The sequence below is a fragment of the Oncorhynchus mykiss genome, chromosome 2, assembly GCF_057628025.1.
Source record: "Oncorhynchus mykiss isolate SJ-2025 chromosome 2, ASM5762802v1, whole genome shotgun sequence".
Classification (NCBI taxonomy): Eukaryota; Metazoa; Chordata; class Actinopteri; order Salmoniformes; family Salmonidae; genus Oncorhynchus; species Oncorhynchus mykiss.
In genome coordinates this window covers 93,497,554-93,517,987 of record NC_143023.1, presented here as the reverse complement: position 1 = coordinate 93,517,987, position 20,434 = coordinate 93,497,554, and the positions used below count along the sequence as shown (strand labels likewise).

At 44.5% G+C, this 20,434-nt stretch overlaps 1 protein-coding gene across 1 annotated transcript in view; it reads left to right on the top strand.

The window, feature by feature from the left end:
• The window catches only part of LOC110499989 (PDZ domain-containing RING finger protein 4), a 128,586-nt gene extending 110,694 nt beyond the window's left edge, over positions 1-17,892 (top strand). Inside the window, exons 4-8 of the mRNA XM_021577085.3 lie at positions 839-937; positions 9,080-9,142; positions 12,459-12,560; positions 15,632-15,745; positions 16,005-17,892. Coding sequence (XP_021432760.2) covers positions 839-937; positions 9,080-9,142; positions 12,459-12,560; positions 15,632-15,745; positions 16,005-17,588 — 1,962 coding nt within the window. The 3' untranslated portion in view covers positions 17,589-17,892. The remainder of the gene's footprint in view (positions 1-838; positions 938-9,079; positions 9,143-12,458; positions 12,561-15,631; positions 15,746-16,004) is intronic.
• The last annotated feature ends 2,542 nt before the right edge of the window (positions 17,893-20,434 follow it).

Here is a 20,434-nt window from a genome sequence, read left to right as displayed (position 1 = left end):
CAAGTTGGTTAGGATGATATCTATGAGGGTGCCCGTGTTTAAGGCTTTGGGGAGGTACCTGGTAGGTTCATTGATAATTTGTGTGAGGTTGAGGGCATCAAGTTTAGATTGTAGGATGGCTGGGGTGTTAAGCATGTTCCAGTTTAGGTCGCCTAGCAGCACAAGCTCTGAAGATAGATGGGGGGCAATCAGTTCACATATGGTGTCCAGAGCACAGCTGGGGGCAGAGGGTGGTCTATAGCAGGCTGCAACGGTGAGAGACTTGTTTTTAGAGAGGTGGATTTTTAAAAGTAGAAGTTCAAATTGTTTGGGTACAGACCTGGATAGTAGGACAGAACTCTGCAGGCTATCTTTGCAGTAGATTGCAACACCGCCCCCTTTGGCAATTCTATCTTGTCTGAAAATGTTGTAGTTTGGAATTAAAATGTCTGAATTTTTGGTGGTCTTCCTAAGCCAGGATTCAGACACAGCTAGAACATCCGGGTTGGCAGAGTGTGCTAAAGCAGTGAATAGATCAAACTTAGGGAGGAGGCTTCTAATGTTAACATGCATGAAACCAAGGCTATTACGGTTACAGAAGTCGTCAAAAGAGAGCGTGTTATAGTCTAGTTAGTGTTATAGTCTGGTTAGTGTTATAGTCTGGTTAGTGTTATAGTCTGGTTGGTGTTATAGGCTGGTTAGTGTTATAGTCTGGTTAGTGAATGTCTCTGTGCTCTCTGCCCTATCTCTCTCTCTGTAGTAGGTAGAGAACTATGTTGACAGCCAGCAAAACGTATTAGTGTTGTTGTCCTTGTATGGTTGGTCTGGTTGTTGACCTCTGTTCTCTGTCTCTCTTTAGGAGGTGGAGCTGTGTCGACTCAACAGCCAGGAGAAGCTGGGCCTGACGTTGTGCTACAGGACAGATGAGGAGGAGGACATGACCATCTACGTCAGCGAGGTGAGACTAGGGCAGAACTGGGACTAAGCATGGTGGTGGTGCTGGTGCTGGTCATTCTGCTTCTTCTTCTTCTTCTGGAAGATTAGCTGACGTTATGGCATTAAGTAATGGGGGACCCTTCTACAACACTACAGTCACTGTGTGGCTAAAAGTAAACATAGTGATATACCTAGGAAAAAAATAGACAATACCAGACTTTCATAAATGGTGTGGTGGAGGAGTCAAACCTAGAGAGCAGGTAATATCGTACGTGAATCTATTTATTCCAATGACAGCAGAGACATGGACATGCCAACACTAGGGCGCATGAAACAACCGATTCAAAATACACAGGACTAAAACTGTCCGGAAAATAATGAGAACACTAATACACCAACACCAAAATAACAGAGAACAAGCCCGCACAAATACCCAGCGGGCCTAGTGCCCTTAAATAGCCTACAAACAAACACTAACTCAAAACAGGTGTACCCAATTACCCAATAAACAGAAACAAACGGAAAGGGAATCGATGGCAGCTAATAGGCCGGCGACCTATTATGGAACACAACTGCGTGGCTCTTTTTGGTGCCATCACCTCAAGATAATGAATATATTTAATATTTGGAGAATCGATAAATTAAAATGATTACACTGACTAAAAAGACAATCGCTCTGTGGCACTTAATCACTTCTCATAGCAATAATGTAGATGAAAAGTATTCATCTTTCTTTGAGTGTACTTGTTTGTTCTTCAAATAGAACTGACATGTTTTGTGAGCTGAGGCTACAATTTTTGTGCCCACAGTCAAGTTATTTTTCCTCTCTCTTTGCCCACTTGTTGGCAGAACGTACAAAGCACTATCCTCCTCTCCTCCATTCTGCCCAACTCTCTCTCCCTCCGTCTCTCTCTCTTTCTTTCTCTCTCCGTCTCTCTCTTTCTTTCTGTCTCTCTCTCTCTCTTTCTCTCTCTCTCTCTCTCTCTCTCTCTCTCTCTCTCTCTCTCTCTCTCTCTCTCTCTCTCTCTCTCTCTCTCCGTCTCTCTCTTTCTTTCTCTCTCCATCTCTCTTTCTCTGTTGCTGCCATTCGTTTTAAGTTATCTCAGACCCGCAGGTATTTGCTCCGGAACATAAGCTGAATACAGATCGCAGTAGTCTGTGTTGTTACGGGCTGCTTTCCTCTTGTGTGTTCAGTCTATAAAAAGTGAAGCCAAGGAGAACGTGCTTCATTAAGATGAGTCCCTACTGAATGTCACTACTTATTGAAGCTGGGTTTGAGACAGTGGATGGTGTGCCCTGTGTGACGTCACCGTTGTGATCATCACACCCTGATCTCACATTTAAAATAAACTCAGCAAAAAAAGAAACGTCCCATTTTCAGGACCCTGTCTTTCAGAGATCATTTGTAAAAATACAAATAACTTCACAGATCTTCATTGTAAAAGGTTTAAACACTGTATCCCATGCTTGTTCAATAAACAATTAATGAACATGCACCTGTGGAACGGTCGTTAAGACACTAACAGCTTACAGACGGTAGGCAATTAAGGTCACAGTTATGAAAACTTAGAACACTAAAGGGGCCATACTACTGACTCTGAAAAACACCAAAAGAAAGATGCCCAGGGTCCCTGCTCACCTGGGTGAATGTGCCTTAGGCATGCTGCAAGAAAGCATGAGGACTGCAGATGTGCCCAGGGTAATAAATTGTATGGGACCTGTTGGATTGGAGGGTGAGGGCTAGGGACATTCCCCCCAGAAATGTCCGGGAACTTGCGGGTGCCTTGGTGGAAGAGTGGGGTAACATCTCACAGCAAGACCTGGCAAATCTGGTGCAGTCCATGAGGAGGAGATGCACTGCAGTACTTAATGCAGCTGGTGGCCACCCCAGATACCGACTGTTTACTTTTGATTTTGACTCTCCCTTTGTTCAGGGACACATTATTCAATTTCTGTTAGTCACATGTCTGTGGAACTTGTTCAGTTTATGTCTCAGTTGTTGAATCTTGTTATGTCCATGCAAATATTTACACATGTTAAGTTTCCTGAAAATAAACACAGTTGACAGTGAGAGGGTACATTTCTTTTTTTGCTGAGTTTAGATAAACTATTCAATCTCATGCAACTATTTTGCAAGTCACCAGACGCACTAAGGACCTCGAATGTCATCCTTTGTGTAGTATGACTTAGCTTAGTATATTATTTGAGAAGCATATATGCAGTGTTTATGAAGACTTTATGAATGCTCTATGACGCCTTTATACATGTTTTAATACTTTATGTATTTATTTTTATTTGATTTCACCTTTATTTAACCAGGTAGGCTAGTTGAGAACAAGTTCTCATTTACAACTGCGACCTGGCCAAGATAAAGCAATTGTATCACAATTTCAGTTGGTCATAAGTTTAAGCTTGGAAAATTCCAGAAAATGGCTTTAGAAGCTTCAGATAGGCTAATTGACATAATTTGAGTCAATTGGAGGTGTTGAAATTCAAATTATTATTCAAATTATGTTGAAGTGTTTCAAGGCCTACCTTCAAACTCAGTGCCTCTTTGCTTGACATCATGGGAAAATCAAAAGAAATCAGCAAAGACCTCAGAAAAATAATTGTAGACCTCCACAAATCTGGTTCATCCTTGGGAGCAATTTCTAAACGCCTGAAGGTACAACTATACAAACAATGGTACGCAAGTATAACCACCATGGGACCACTCAGCTGTCATACCGCTCAGGAAGGAGATGCATTCTGTCTCCTAGAGATCAATGTACTTTGGTGCGAAAAGTTCAAATCAATCCCAGAACAACAGCAAAGGACCTTGTGAAGATACTGGAGGAAACAGGTACAAAAGTATCTATATCCACAGTAAAACGAGTCCTATATCGACATAACCTGAAAGGCCACTCAGCAAGGAAGAAGCCCCTGCTCCAAAACCGCCATAGAAAAACCAGACTACTGTTTGCAACAGCACATGGGGAAAAAGGTTGCATGTTTTGGAGAAATGTCCTCTGGTCTGATGAAAAAAAAATAGAACTGTTTGGCCATAATGACATCGTTATGTTTGGAGGAAACAGGGGGATGCTTGCAAGCTGAAGAACACCATCCCAACCGTGAAGCTCGGGGGTGGCAGCATCATGTTGTGGGGGTGCTTTGCTGCTGGAGGGACTGGTGCACTTCACAAAATAGATGGCATCATGAGGACAATTATGTGGATATATTGAAGCAACATCTCAAGACATCAGCCAGGAAGTTAAAGCTTGGTCAGAAATGGGTCTTCCAAATGGACAATGACTCCAAGCATACTTCCAAAGTTGTGGCAAAATGGCTTAAGGACCAGAAAGTCAAGGTATTGGAGTGGCCATCACAAAGCCCAGACCTCAATCCTATAGAACATTTGAGGGCAGAGGTGAAAAAGTGTGTGAGAGCAAGGAGGCCTACAAATCTGACTCAGTTACCCCAGCTCTGACAGGAGGAATGGACTCAAATTCAACCAACATTTTGTGGGAAGCTTGTGGAAGGCTACCCAAAACGTTTGACCCAAGTTAAACAATTTAAAAGCAATGCTACCAAATACTAATTGAGTGTATGTAAACTTCTGACCCACTGGGAATGTAATGAAAGAATTTAAAGCTGAAATAAATCATTCTCTCTACTATTATTCTGACATTTCACATTCTTAAAATAAAGTGGTCATCCTAACTGACCTAAAACAGGGGGTTTTTACTTGGATTAAATGTCAGGAATTGTGAAAAACTAAGTTTAAATGTATTTGGCTAAGGTGTATGTAAACTTCCGACTTCAACTGTATATCTCAGTCCGTTCCGCTCTGACATCGCTCGTCCATATATGTCCTTAGTCTTCATTCATTCTTACTTAGATGTACGTGTATTTTGGGGTATATGTTGTGTAATTGTTAGATATCACTTGTTAGATATTGCTGCACTGTCGGAGCTAGAAAGCACAAGCATTTCGCTACACTCATTAACATCTGCTAATCACGTGTATGTGACCAATAACATATGCTAATCACGTGTATGTGACCAATAACATCTGCTAATCATGTGTATGTGACCAATAACATCTGCTAATCACATGTATGTGACCAATAAAATTTGATTTGATTTTTGTTAATTTAACGTGGGACCTATATTGGTTATCAGGACCTTTTATAAAACTAGAATGTCAACTGAAATTGCTTTTCTAATGTAACAGAGTTAAGAAAGTACTGTAATCTCACTCCACAGCTAGCTTGAAATGGAGCTATAGAGCTATCGAATTGTAAAAAATTATATAGCTCAAATGGTTGGTACGTTGTCAAGGAGGGTGGTCACGTGTCTTGCGAGCAGAGGATCACTGGTTGGAGCCCGGTATGGGGACAGGGACAATGCAGCACACTGACAACCGTTTCATTATATCATTAATTGATGGTTCAACACGTTCTAATGAACCTGCAGTTACTTTTACTACACTCAATCCCTCTATATTTTCCTCTATATTTGTTTCTTTATGCAACCCCCTCAGGCGAAAACAAGCCAGTCTTTCATAAGAGTTTGGCTGGGGTTAGAAGCAACTTTCATGCGTCTTTGGTTACTTGCTTCTTGATTTCTTTGTGAAACAATAAAATGCTAATTAATTACTTAAAAATCATACAATGTGATTTTCTGGATTTTTGTATTAGATTCCGTATCTCACAGTTGAAGTGTACCTATGATAAAAATTACAGACCTCTACATGCTTTGTAAGTAGGAAAACCTGCAAAATCGGCAGTGTATCAAATACTTGTTCACCCCACTGTATATAAAAATTGTTGCAAGCAACAGCCAATCAAAACAAATACTTTTGTCACATGATCCATTCAAAGGTTCGGAATTCCGACCCAGTTATCATGTCAACACAGCTGGCACACTCAGTGCTGTGCAACCCGTGATCAAGGTTGACAGAAGATACATTAGCATAACGGTAAATGTATACACATTATTGGCATCATAACTAGTCATGGTTTATGTACATGGTTTGGCAGTCAATAAATACAATTTTCAAAGTAAAGCTTTCCCTGACCAGTTTCAACTGAAATTGTCCACCATGAGCTGTGCTAAGTCGTTTAATTTGTTGCTAGATTTGTTATCGCGTTGCTAGCTGTGTTGGTGTTTGCAATGTCATTTTGGCTAGCTAGCTAAATTGTACAGGCCACATTTAGTCTATATCTATGCTGTTACAATAACCAAGTGGTTGGATCAACACAACTAGTGAAACCACGATGTAAAGCAGCAGATGACATGGGTGAGTTTGGAATTCTCTAACAATATCACTGAAGCAGCTTAAATTTGATTGGCTGTTGTGTGAAAGTTGTTTCGTGTTACTCCAGCCACTGCTGGTGTTCTGACAGTGGATGAATCTCCAAAGTATTTTCCTTGATTCCTCAGATCCGCTCTCCTCACCCTCCTTCTAAAAATGTCAGTAGGTACGCAAGGAATCGAGGAATATACTTTTGAGATTCACTCTGTGTGTCAGGCAATTGCCAGAGCTGAGAGCAGAGTCCCTCTTCAGCCCTTTGACCTCAGAGTAGCACTTCTAATGAGCGGTCCTTTGTGACTGACCAGACATGCGAGCACTCACACACCAGGCGCACCATGAAAATGGAACACTCAGGCTGGCCCAGCTATCTCAGGAGATCTCGCCTGATTGGACAGAGTGAAACAAATGGCTCCAGAAGGCAGAGTTGAAGAAGTGGCCTGCCCCTTCGTTCAGTATCATTAGAACACAGACTCATGGGAAGGAAGAATCATGGGAAGAAAGAGGCATGAATGGGCTATGTAGAGAAGGCTGAGTCATGAATGGGCTGTGTAGAGAAGGCTGAGTCATGAATGGGCTGTGTAAGGAAGGCTGAGTCATGAATGGGCTGTGTAGAGAAGGCTGAGTCATGAATGGGCTATGTAGAGAAGGCTGAGTCATGAATGGGCTATGTAGAGAAGGCTGAGTCATGAATGGGCTGTGTAGAGAAGGCAGTGTAGAGAAGGCTGAGTCATGAATGGGCTGTGTAAGGAAGGCTGAGTCATGAATGGGCTGTGTAGAGAAGGCTGAGTCATGAATGGGCTATGTAGAGAAGGCTGAGTCATGAATGGGCTATGTAGAGAAGGCTGAGTCATGAATGGGCTGTGTAGAGAAGGCAGTGTAGAGAAGGCTGAGTCATGAATGGGCTGTGTAAGGAAGGCTGGGTCATGGATGGGCTATGTAGAGAAGGCTGTGTCATGAATAGGCTGTGTAATGAATGGGCTGTGGAGGGAAGGCTGAGTCATGAATGGGCTATGTAGAGAAGGCTGAGTCATGAATGGGCTGTGTAGAGAAGGCTGAGTCATGAATGAGCTGTGTAAGGAAGGCTGTGTCATGAATAGGCTGTGTAATGAATGGGCTGTGGAGGGAAGGCTGAGTCATGAATGGGCTATGTAGAGAAGGCTGAGTCATGAATGGGCTGTGTAAGGAAGGCTGTGTCATGAATAGGCTGTGTAATGAATGGGCTGTGGAGGGAAGGCTGAGTCATGAATGGGCTATGTAGAGAAGGCTGAGTCATGAATGGGCTGTGTAAGGAAGGCTGAGTCATGGATGGGCTGTGTAAGGAAGGCTGAGTCATGGATGGGCTATGTAGAGAAGGCTGATTCATGAATGGGCTATGTAGAGAAGGCTGAGTCATGAATGGGCTATGTAGAGAAGGCTGAGTCATGAATGGGCTATGTAGAGAAGGCTGAGTCATGAATGGGCTGTGTAAGGAAGGCTGAGTCATGAATGGGCTGTAGAGAAGGCTGAGTCATGAATGGGCTGTGTAGAGAAGGCAGTGTAGAAAAGGCTGAGTCATGAATGGGCTGTGTAAGGAAGGCTGGGTCATGGATGGGCTATGTAGAGAAGGCTGAGTCATGAATGGGCTATATAGAGAAGGCTGAGTCATGAATGGGCTGTGTAAGGAAGGCTGTGTCATGAATAGGCTGTGTAATGAATGGGCTGTGGAGGGAAGGCTGAGTCATGAATGGGCTATGTAGAGAAGGCTGAGTCATGAATGGGCTGTGTAAGGAAGGCTGAGTCATGAATGGGCTGTGTAAGGAAGGCTGAGTCATGGATGGGCTGTGTAAGGAAGGCTGAGTCATGGATGGGCTATGTAGAGAAGGCTGAGTCATGAATGGGCTATGTAGAGAAGGCTGAGTCATGAATGGGCTGTGTAAGGAAGGCTGAGTCATGAATGGGCTGTGTAAGGAAGGCTGAGTCATGAATGGGCTGTGTAAGGAAGGCTGTGATACATACTATGGACTTACTGTGTTTTATTTATTTATTTTTACCTTTATTTAACTAGGCACGTCAGTTAAGAACAAATTCTTATTTTCAATGACGGCCTGTTCAGGGGCAGAACAAAAGATTTACCTTGTGGGCTGTGTAGCTCAGAATGGGCTGTTTAGCTCAGGGGTTTGAACTTGCAACCTTCCGGTTACTAGTCCAACGCTCTAACCACTAGGCTACCCTGCCACCCCAGAAGGCTGAGTCATGAATGGGCTGTGTAGGGAAGGCTGTGATACATACTTTGTATTTTCTTTGTGTCTGGAGTGTTACGTCGATGGAAGGTAGAGTTTACCCCAGCAGGGAAACCAACTGATAAAGAAGCAGAGTACACACATGAACCAACGAATGAACACACACACACACTGTGTAGTCCCTGATTGTAATAGTCTATTCGACAATCCCCAGGCGTACACATGTCCTGACAGGTTTTATAACTCTGTTCATTTAGCTGCTGCAGAAGTAAAGTGGCCTTGATACCTGGGCTGGACAGATGCTATAACACATTCTAACATCGAAGGTATTTCTTTGGCAGCATTGGCTTCACCCAATCAACATTTGGTGTTGAAAGAGGTTCCTTTGTCTGGACGTAATGTATAAGACTAGATTGAACTACCTACTGAGGTGTTCTATAATTATATTGGGGACTAAATTAATCTTGGATATCATAAGACTTTTAATGCTGTTATAAGTTAGTATTCTCTGTAAAGGTGTATGTGTATTTGTGAATGGGATGCTGTTATAAGTTAGTATTCTCTGTAAATGTGTATTTGTGAATGGGATGCTGTATTAAGGCATTTTGTGTTCCCTCTAAGCATTGAATCTAACAAGCTCTCCCCAACAGGTTGGGCCAAACAGCATCGCTGCAAGGGATGGACGCATCAGAGAAGGAGACCACATTTTACAGGTAGGAAACCATTTAATTCTATTTGTTTCTCTCTCAATTTAATTCAATTCAATTCAAGGGCTTTATTGGAATGGGAAACATGTGTTAACATTGCCAAAGCAAGTGAGGTCGATAATCTCTCTCTCTCATCACTCTCACTCTCTCTCATTTCTCTCTCGTCTTCTCTCCTCCCTCATCAGAGGTGTCATAAACCTATTTTTATTTCACCTCCCTCTGCCATTGACTCCCAGCACAAGAACCCATTCATTTTTAATGGCGTCACAGTAAAAGAGAAACTCACCCCCTCTGTGACGGTTAGCGATGAGGAAATGTCCCCCTGGCTGTTTTAGTTACCGACTCAGCATTCCACTGTGCTTTCTAAGCGCTGTAAGAGCAGTTTAGGGATGCACCTAGTCCGGAAATATCCCCCACCCATTGTCTGGATAACACGCCGGCGCACACACACATTCAGGCACGCATGTGTACACACACACAGTCAGGCACGCGTGTGTACACACACACACCCCTAGGGGTGACTGAGAGTTCCCTCCTTCGTATTACCCTTAGCTCCTTTTATTTATACAATTTATATATTTCAATTTTTTTCAAGTCAGACACCATTTTAATCAGGATAATCTCCTCTTTCTAATTACATAAGATTGGGCAGCATACTCTGCTGTCATTGATCACTAGACAAAATAGTCAAAGTTTTCCTTTTTTTCCTACTTCCTCATTACGCAGACATAAGCACACTTGGCACCATCGAGGTGTGGATGTTTACTTTCTACACAAGTTGGTATTTTTCAGTTTCGTCCTAAGAACAGATTGTAGTGGTAAAATAAAAAGGGATACATATTTTTGTGCCATTTAGGTGAAATTGAATTCTGAGCATCACTCCAGTCAGAAGAGGCTCTGCGAACGTTCGATTCCATTCATTATGTATGGACTCGCGCTAGTGTTCCAACTTAGCCAATGTTCTTTTGCCATTTTTCAGCCTTGAGTGAATTTTGACTCGTTCTATTGTCCAGCCTACCTGGAGGCTACTAGTACCCTCCTAGGAGAGTCTTCCAGTGGACTGGTTGGAGGCCCAAACAACAGAGTCCATGGAAAGTTGTGTACACATAAAAGGGGGATGTTTTAAGGTGTAATATACAGAATTCAGGATCCTACTGAGGTTGGTGTTTTGGAAGGTAGGAATAGAATTAGGTCATATATTTGGAGGGATTATTATAGATTTGGATAGACAGCTCTTTATAGAGAGAGTTGTGGTAATGGGAAGTAGGTAAAACAGTGTGCTTTAGACAGAACAGTAATGGTTTTGGGGGGCAGAAGCGTGCTACAGTAAAGTGAGTGAGAATGCTATAGAGAGAGGAGAAATGCTTTTGGAGTTAAGGACAGAGGTAGACAATAATGTTTTTCAGAGACTGGTCTGTTTTCAGTTAGAGTGTGTTCTCTGAACAACAGAGTGATGTGTTACTGAATAGGGGTTATTGAGTGGGATAGGGGAGAGAGACAGATAGAGATACAGAGAGACAAACAGACAGACAGACAGACAGACAGCGAGACAGACAACGAGAGAGAGGTGGGTACACAGTGTTACTGAATAGGGGTTATTGAGTGGGAGAGGGGCGTGAGACAGAGAGAGGTGGGTACACAGTGTTACTGAAAAGGGGTTATTGAGTGGGAGAGGGGAGTGAGACAGAGAGAGAGAGGTGGGTACACAGTGTTACTGAATAGGGGTTATTGAGTGGGAGAGGGGAGTGAGACAGAGAGATAGAGGTGGGTACACAGTCTTACTGAATAGGGGTTATTGAGTGGGAGAGGGGAGTGAGACAGAGAAAGAGAGGTGGGTACACAGTGTTACTGAATAGGGGTTATTGAGTGGGAGAGGGGAGTGAGACAGAGAGAGAGAGGTGGGTACACAGTGTTACTGAATAGGGGTTATTGAGTGGGAGAGGGGAGTGAGACAGAGAGAGAGAGGTGGGTACACAGTGTTACTGAATAGGGGTTATTGAGTGGGAGAGGGGAGTGAGACAGAGAGAGAGAGGTGGGTACACAGTGTTACTGAATAGGGGTTATTGAGTGGGAGAGGGGAGTGAGACAGAGAGAGAGAGGTGGGTACACAGTGTTACTGAATAGGGGTTATTGAGTGGGAGAGGGGAGTGAGACAGAGAGAGAGGTGGGCACACAGTGTTACTGAATAGGGGTTATTGAGTGGGAGAGGGGAGTGAGACAGAGAGAGAGGTGGGCACACAGTGTTACTGAATAGGGGTTATTGAGTGGGAGAGGGGAGTGAGACAGAGAGAGAGGTGGGCACACAGTGTTACTGAATAGGGGTTATTGAGTGGGAGAGGGGAGTGAGACAGAGAGAGAGAGGTGGGTACACAGTGTTACTGAATAGGGGTTATTGAGTGGGAGAGGGGAGTGAGACAGAGAGAGAGAGGTGGGTACACAGTGTTACTGAATAGGGGTTATTGAGTGGGAGAGGGGAGTGAGACAGAGAGAGAGAGGTGGGTACACAGTGTTACTGAATAGGGGTTATTGAGTGGGAGAGGGAAGTGAGACAGAGAGAGAGAGGTGGGTACACAGTGTTACTGAATAGGGGTTATTGAGTGGGAAAGGGGAGAGAGACAGACAGACAGTGAGACAGAGAGAGAGAGAGAGGTGGGTACACAGTGCTGTAATTATAGGAAGAGGATGGAAGAAGGGTAAGCACTGTTTGGTGAGACATACGGCCGGCGCTTGCTGCTTCCCAAATTGTCTGTGTGTCTTCTGTGCAGTGCAGTACATGTGTTGTCTGTGTGTCTTCTGTGCAGTGCAGTACATGTGTTGTGTGACTGGTTTGAGCTGCGAGGCAAAGCGAGGGGTTTGGGTTAGTGGTTGTGATCCAGGCCACCACCCCTTCCCTCCACTATTATACCCCGCTGACAGGGCCATTACTCTATGCAGAGGAAAGCGGACCCCCCCCCCCCCCCCCCGTCACAGCCCAGTTAATTGTGTGGGGCGTCTGGATGTATAAATGTGCGTTGCTTCCGGATGCCGGATGCTTTCAGGAGCAGGGCCGCTCTAGTGCAAACGGTCGGTCCATGGACTACTGTTCCATTCATAATCAATCAAAGCTTGGTCCTGCCTGCCTGGCTGGCCTGCTATGGAATGCAGAGTAGACACTGACTGCAGATGCACAGGAAGGACTGTCTTATTGTACAGTACCTTTTGCTTTATGCCAACTTGGCTGGCTCTTTCTACAGTGTTTGAGTGAGATTAAAGAGGGAAAGTGGCCTTTCCCTTAGTGTGTGTGTGTCTGTGTGAATAACAGCGTGTGTTGTGTTTTCCCCAGATCAATGGTCAGGATGTGCAGGACAGAAAGGAGGCTGTAGCGGTGCTCTCTAGTGAAGATACTAGGAAATTCGTACTGCTGGTTGCCAGGCCCGAGATACAGGTGAGCTCACACACACACACACACACACACACACACACAGACGGACGGACGGACGGACGGACGGACGGACGGACGGACGGACGGAATGAACAGAACAGAACAGAACAGAACAGAACAGAACAGAACAGAACAGAACAGAACAGAACAGAACAGAACAGTAGGAACATTGTGTTACTGGTCACCAGACCAGAAATACAGGTGAGTTTACAACCAGTTTTACCCCAATATAAATGTTCTTACCTCAGTAAAAGTGTTTAAAACTCTCCCTTTAATACACCCGTACGGTAAACACAGATAGGCCTATACTGAAGGTCCATAGGACCAATAGATCAGTCAGTAGAGTTATTTTTATTCATGACATCCTGAGTTATACACAACAGCCAAAACATAAATATACCACTTGTGTTTCTTAGATGAAACACTGCAGGGCTGTTACATGCTCCTGTATAGACCATGGACACCCCCTCACATCGTGTTTTATTTCATCGACTTCCAACGGTATGCCATAAAAACTCATGGAAGGCTAATATGCAGTGAGTTCAGGCCCAAGGCCATGGCGAATGGTGTGTGTGTGTGTGTGTTAGGGGTGTGAACGCTTTAAATTAAACTGGGAGTTAAGAAAAGTCCCTAACCGAAAAACAATGTTATTTTTTTTCTTAGTTTTTTTTTACGTAGATGCAGAAAGTGAACTGTAGGTCAGTTTCCTCAACAACTAAGAGTCTTAAAGCGAGAGGCTCAACTCCTCCGCTGTTTTTGGTGCCCTGGCTACCACGCTGTGAACGGCTTGAAGCGAACCCGTTCACATGCACAGATGTGTGATTGTGTGAGAGCGAAGGTGTTACATCTCACTCACATTTCAATATCCTAGCCCAATGGTCACATGCCTTTTCTGAGTCGAGATCACTTTCTGAGTCGAGATCACTTTCTGAGTCGAGATTACTTTCTGAGTCGAGATTACTTTCTGAGTCGAGATTACTTTCTGAGTCGAGATCACTTTCTGAGTCGAGATTACTTTCTGAGTCGAGATTACTTTCTGAGTCGAGATTACTTTCTGAGTCGAGATCACTTTCTGAGTCGAGATTACTTTCTGAGTCGAGATCACTTTCTGAGTCGAGATCACTTTCTGAGTCGAGATTACTTTCTGAGTCGAGATTACTTTCTGAGTCGAGATTACTTTCTGAGTCGAGATCACTTTCTGAGTCGAGATCACTTTCTGAGTCGAAATGCAAGTCCAGATCTACCACTCAGATGTTTTCTAAATATGACTTAAAAAACCTAAGCCTGTGCTACATTAACCAATTAAAAACAGTTCTGTAGCAATGAGGTTTGTACAGTAAGCTATAGGCCCAATACATTATCATTGCATATTGGCTATGCTTGAATTGTCCTGTCATTGTTGTTCTTCTCAGACCATTTTGAAATTATATTTAACAATGGTAGGTATATGATCACACTGGTAATATATGTGTTGTATTACTTTTGGAGGCACAGCAGAGAGAGCATAATAATTAGCTTTTTTCATTTTACTGGACTGATGGCCTGCATCTGATGGTCAGTCTGAGGGGAGGGAGCAGAGGTGAGGCTGCCTGTCACCAGACTCACCGTCTCTCTCTCTCTCTCTCCCTCCCTCCCTCCCTCCCTCCCTCCCTCCCTCCCTCCCTCCCTCCCTCCCTCCACTGTATTCATTGAGTCTCTCTAGTCATGTTTTTTTATGATGTGAGCTATCTGATTGGCCAGTGGTAGGCCAATAGGTGCACTTGATTTGCTCTCTGGGCCTACCAGGTAGGAAGAGTTCTACCTTCAAACACATGAAATGGTTCAAAATGGGAACACTTTGCCTTCCCTGCGCTAGGCCTGCTGAATCAAGTGCACCTACAGTCAACAAGGCGAAAGGAAAACTAAAATAAGAACGCAAGGCTTTACCTTTGGGTTTTTTACATACATCTGTGGTAATCGACTAGAAATACCCTCGTGATCGACTGGCTGGTGACCACTGTCCTAGCCTATTCATTGGTTTACTGCTTTACTGAAGTTGCAAGATATACAGCCCATTGCGAGATACAGCTTTTGATTGCCGATAGATATGCCTAGTGCCTGATGGCCAACCTACCTATACTGTGCCCCTACCCTCGCTCTCTGTCCCACGCTAGCTTGCTATGAAATGCTCTCCTCCATTCCAAAAATACTGAATCTTCGGAGTCGATATCTAGCGGAATTGAATCTTGACACTCAGAAATGGGAGTTGACATCGGAAGTCGACGTGCAAGGAGTCGAGGAATCAATTATTTTGGAGTCTCCACCACTATGCCATCGTCGTGAAAAAATGTCAGAGAAAGGTAAGCGACAGCAGCGAAGTCCTGTATGTCAATTCTTTGAGAAGTTCAATGAGAAGGAAATCCAACATTTATAAGGTGGAATTGAAGTGCAGTAATGGTAGTACAGGTGCAACGCTTAACCATCTGAACAGCGGATGAGCCATGAGCCAAAATGGAATCTCTTCCTTCACCTTTTGGTAATTAAATAAGTCTCTCACAGTCTAAAGTCCTGGCTTCAACGTTTAGTTTGACACAAGCAGACAAAGAGATCATGAAGGACACTGAGGCCACAACAAGCTGGCCAATCAAGAGTAACAACCAGCTGGCCAATCAAGAGTAACAACCAGCTGGCCAATCAAGAGTAACAACCAGCTGGCCAATCAAGAGTAACAACCAGCTGGCCAATCAAGAGTAACAACCAGCTGGCCAATCAAGAGTAACAACCAGCTGGCCATTCAAGAGCCATAACAAGCTGGGCACTCAAGAACCACAACAAAACACACCTCATGAATTTCTGGCTTTATGAAACTGTTGAAAGCCTGACCACTCTGTGTATGTATTGACTCTATCAACAGCTTCATAAAGCAACATTTTAATGTCTTGTTGTGGCTCTTGAATGGCCAGCTAAATGGTGTAAGGGTTTCTCATGTTCTGGTTTAAATGGTTCTCTCTCTCTCTCTCTCTCTCTCTCTCTCTCTCTCTCGCTCTCTCGCTCTCTCGCTCTCTCGCTCTCTCGCTCTCTCTATCTATCTATAGCTGGAGGAAGCATGGTTGGATGATGAACACAGTGAATTCCTGGAGCAACTGAAGATGGAAATGTTGGAAGAGCAACAGAGAGAAGAGATGGAGCTAGAGGCACTTCAGGAGAAGGTGAGACCATACTGCCGCAGGGACAGGCCAAAGACGTTCAAAATTTCAGAAACTACACTAGGGAGAGTGTTGTAATAATGCTAAAGCCCTTTGTGGGGAAAAACTCATTCTGATTGTCGTGGCATGGCTACCCAAAGGTTGCATGTTGTGTTTTTTATTTTTGTTCAGTATAGTTATGAATCTTATTCAAGAATTGTACCTATTTCTTTACATTGGGGCTAATTTCAGTACTAATTATATAATTTTTTCTTTATTACAGACCAAAGGAGAAGAGGATGACATCACTGCCACCTGTTCCTCCAGAACTCAGGACAGTGGGCTGGGGATGTCGTTAAGGAACAGCATCGACGCCCCCGACCACAACGCCCTCCTATCCCACATCCAACGGAGACTCTCCCAATGTCTGAGGGACAGACAGGACTGTCCCACGCGTCTGGACGAAGAAGAAGAGGAGGAGGAGGGGGAAGAGGAGGATGTTGCAGAGGATGGAGATCGGTTCCAGCAGCTCCTGGAGCTGAAGTGTCAGATCCGTAACAGCGGCGAGTATGACCTGATCTATAGCAGACGCAGCACTATAGAGTGTAGGCTGGGAGAGCCAGCCGGTGGCGTGCAGCGTGAGCTCCGCATGCTCAATGACGAGCTCCGTAGCATCGAGCTAGAGTGCCAGAACATCATGCAGGCACACAAGCTCGGCAAGGGGCCGGTGGGGTCCCAGTGGAACCAGGGGCAGCAAGTGTTTCCCCAAATTGTCTGCCCCACACCTAAGGACCAAAGCTCCCACCTGGGGTGCAATGACTCACCTAGAAGAAGCAAGCTGGTGGACATCAACGAGTGTCCGGAGAAGCCGGAGAAGTCAGACAAGGACAGCTCGAGTGCCTACAACACTGCAGAGAGCTCTCGCAGCACGCCGCTGGCAATGGACCGCTCTCCTGAGCACTCCCTTCAGAGGAGGATGGTGACCATCACCAACCAGAGGAACCTCCGCAGCAGCATGGCCAGCCTCCACACTATAGCCAGCCCCAGCCCCAAACACCGGCCTCTCCACTGGGCCCCCATCCCAGGCAAGGCCAGCATCCCAGACCACAGCCTTTACCCCTCCGAGTCGGACAAGGTGTCCCCTGCAGACAACGAAAGGAGTGGGTTGGGGAACTGGAAGGTGAAGCCTCAGCCTCCTCCCAGGGCCTCCCAGATCCCTTACCTATCCCCGTCCCATGACTCCCAGCACCGCCAGCCCAACGGCAACATCCCGGCCCACGCTCGCCACTACCAGAGCTACATGCAGCTGATTCAGCAGCGCTCGGCTGCGGAGTACGCCCAGAGCCAGCTGAGCCTGCTCAGTGGGGTCAAGGAGCCCCAGCTGAGCCCCGCCATCGAGCCTAAGATGGAATGGAAGGTGAAGATCCGTTCGGACGGCACGCGCTACATCACCAAGAGACCAATCAGGGACAAGATCCTGCGGGAACGCGCCCTGAAGATCAAAGAGGAGCGTAGCGGAGGGATGACCACGGACGACGACGCTATGTCCGAGATGAAGATGGGGCGGTACTGGAGTAAAGAGGAGAGGAAGCAGCATCTGGTCAGGGCTAAAGAACAGCGGAGGAGACGAGAGTTCATGCAGCGCAGCCGACTGGAGAGCCTGAGGGAGAGTCCTCAGAGCAGCAACGAAGGACGCAAGGAGGTCAGCATCATCGAACTGAGCCACAGGAAGATGATGAAGAAGCGCAACAAGAAGATCCTGGACAACTGGATGACCATTCAGGAACTGATGACTCACGGGGCCAAGGCCCCTGATGACCCCAGGGCCAAAGTACATAAGGCCTTCCTGTCAGTCACCACTGTATAATATACAACTAACACATAACATTCTATAGCAGTGTTTCTCAACCGTATTGATACCAGGAACCAGCAAGCTATGGCCCTACCCCGGTGAGCAACATCCCAGGGACCGGTGCTGGTCTCCGGACTGGAATTTGAGAAACACTGATCTACAGTACCCCATGTGGTATTATATACTTGCCTCGTTCAATGTGGCGTTTTTATGAGGGCGATAGGAATATTTTTCACAACTTTGTTACCCGAAAAATAGCATTTTCTAAAGAATTTTAACCAATGGTTTCCATGGCATTAAAAAAATCTGTTTTTCATTATTTCTCTCTGTTCCAGAAACACTTTTGTATGAGATTACTGAGCAATTATTTTTCTTAGTTCATCCTGTAACTGTAATTACCTGCATAGTGTTCAATTATTTTCATATTTCTGTTCTGTTATGCAGTGATTCCAACCCACACAGGTCAGAATATTTGTATGTACTCCCTCAGGGGGAGAGGCGTTCAACTGAATGTACAGTACAGAAATCCTACTTCTTGCAGGTCTAGATTTGATAAACCAGCCATTTGATTTGTCCTTTAAAGGGACACTTCGGGATTTTGGTATGAAGGAAGTTAGAGGTAGGTTTCCGAGCCAATGCTAACTAGCGTTAGCGCAATGACTGGAAGTCTATGGGTATCAGCCAGCATGCTAGCAGTTTGGGCTCCCGAGTGGCGCAGTGGTAAAAGGCACTGCATCTCAGTGCTAGAGGCATCACTACATACCCTGTTTCGATTCCAGGCTGTATGACACCTGGCCATGATAGGGAGTCCCATAGGCCGGAGAACAATTGGCCCAGAGTCATCCGGTTTAGGGTTTGACCGGGGTAGGCCGTCATTGTAAATAAGAATTTGTTCTTAACTGACTTGCCTGGTTAAATATAAAAATGAAAAGTAAAAGATTACCATAGACTTAGTCATTGCGCTATTTACAACTTCCTTCAAACTGCACGCAGAGACATAAAAATGGTATTCACAAGTTCATCTGACTCTGGGGAAGTAGATAAAGTGCCTCTGCCAAAATACGAAGTTTCCCTTTAAAGGTCATGAACAGTCAAAATAATGTCTTTCATGAAATTGGATAATATTTGGATGAAACTAGATCAAGGTTCTTCTACATTGATAAAGTTTGATCATAGAGTCACTGGTCCCCCCCCCCCCATGTCAAAAACTTGGATTCAGGAGGTGGGATTATTAAGGGGATAGGGTGACATCACTCTAACTCTCTCATTTTAATACACCAATGGTAACATTATATTCTATTACCTAATTTAAATAAGTGCCGCCTTGTAACCAACATTGGAGAAGGTGTGTTTGCAGAAGGGCATGGTTTTTATAGTTAGATAGCTACTCTACTAGTGACAACATATCAGTGGGTTGGGTGTCAGCAAATACAATTAAACATTTACCCTATTCATCTATAATGGCAAAGATACTTAGTTGAAGTCAGAAGTTTACATACACCTTAGGCAAATACATTTAAACTCCGTTTTTCACAATTCCTGACATTTAATCCTAGTAAAAATTCCCTATCTTAGGTCAGTTAGGATGACCACTTTATTTTAAGAATGTGAAATGCCAGAATAATAGTAGAGACAATTATTTATTTAATCTTTTAGTGGGTAAGAAGTTTTAGTGGGTAAGAAGTTTACATACACTCAATTCGTTTTTGGTAGCATTGCCTTTAAATGGTTTAACTTGGGTCAAACGTTTTGGGAAGTCTTCCACAAGCTTCCCACAATAAATTGGGTGAATTTTGTCCCATTCCTCCAGATAGAGCTGGTGTAACCAAGTCAGGTTTGTAGGCCTCCTTGCTCGCACACGCTTTTTCAATTCTGCCCACAGATTTTCAATGGGATTGAGGCCAGGGCTTTGTGATGGCCAGTCAGGAAGCTAAACCTTGGTCGCAAATGGGTCTTCCAAATGGACAATGACCCTAAACATATTTCCAAAGTTGTGGCAAAATGGCTTAAGGACAACAAAGGTGTCCTTAAGTACCTTGACTTTATTGTCCTTCAGCCATTTTGCTACAACTTTGTAAGTATGCTTAGGGTCATTGTCCATTTGGAAGACCCATTTGCAACCAAGCCTAAACTTCCTGACTTATATCTTGAGATGTTGCTTCAATATATCCACATCATTTTTTATTCTTCATGATGCCATCTATTTTGTGAAGTGCACCATTCCCTCCTGCAGCAAAGCACCCCCACAACATGATGAAGCCACTCTAGTGCTTCATGGTTGGGATGATGTTCTTTGGCTTGCAAGCCTCCCCCTGTTTCCTCCGATAACGATGGTCATTATGGCCAAACAGTTCAAAAAAAAAATTCATCAGACCAGAGGACATTTCTCCAAAAAGTACGATCTTTGTCCCCATGTGCAGTTGCAAACCGTAGTCTGTCTTTTTTATGGTGGTTTTGGAGCAGGGGCTTCTTCCTTGCTGAGTGGCCTTTCACGTTATGTCGATATAGGGCTTGTTTAACTGTGGATATAGATACTTTGGTACCTGTTTCCTCCAGGATCTTCACAAGGTCCTTTGCTGTTGTTCTGGGATTGATTTGCCCTTTTCGCACCAAAGTACGTTGATCTCTAAGAGACAGAATGCATCTCCTTCCTGAGCGGTATGACGGCTGCGTGGTCCCATGGTGTTTATACTTGCATACTATTGTTTGTACAGATGAACGTGGTACCTTCGGGCGTTTGGTTCATACTTTGGATCAATTTCCAGACTTGTACAAAAAACAATTCTGCAGTCTTGTTTGATTTCTTTTAATTTTCCCATGATGTCAAGCAAAGAGGTACTGAGTATGAAGGTAGGCCTTGA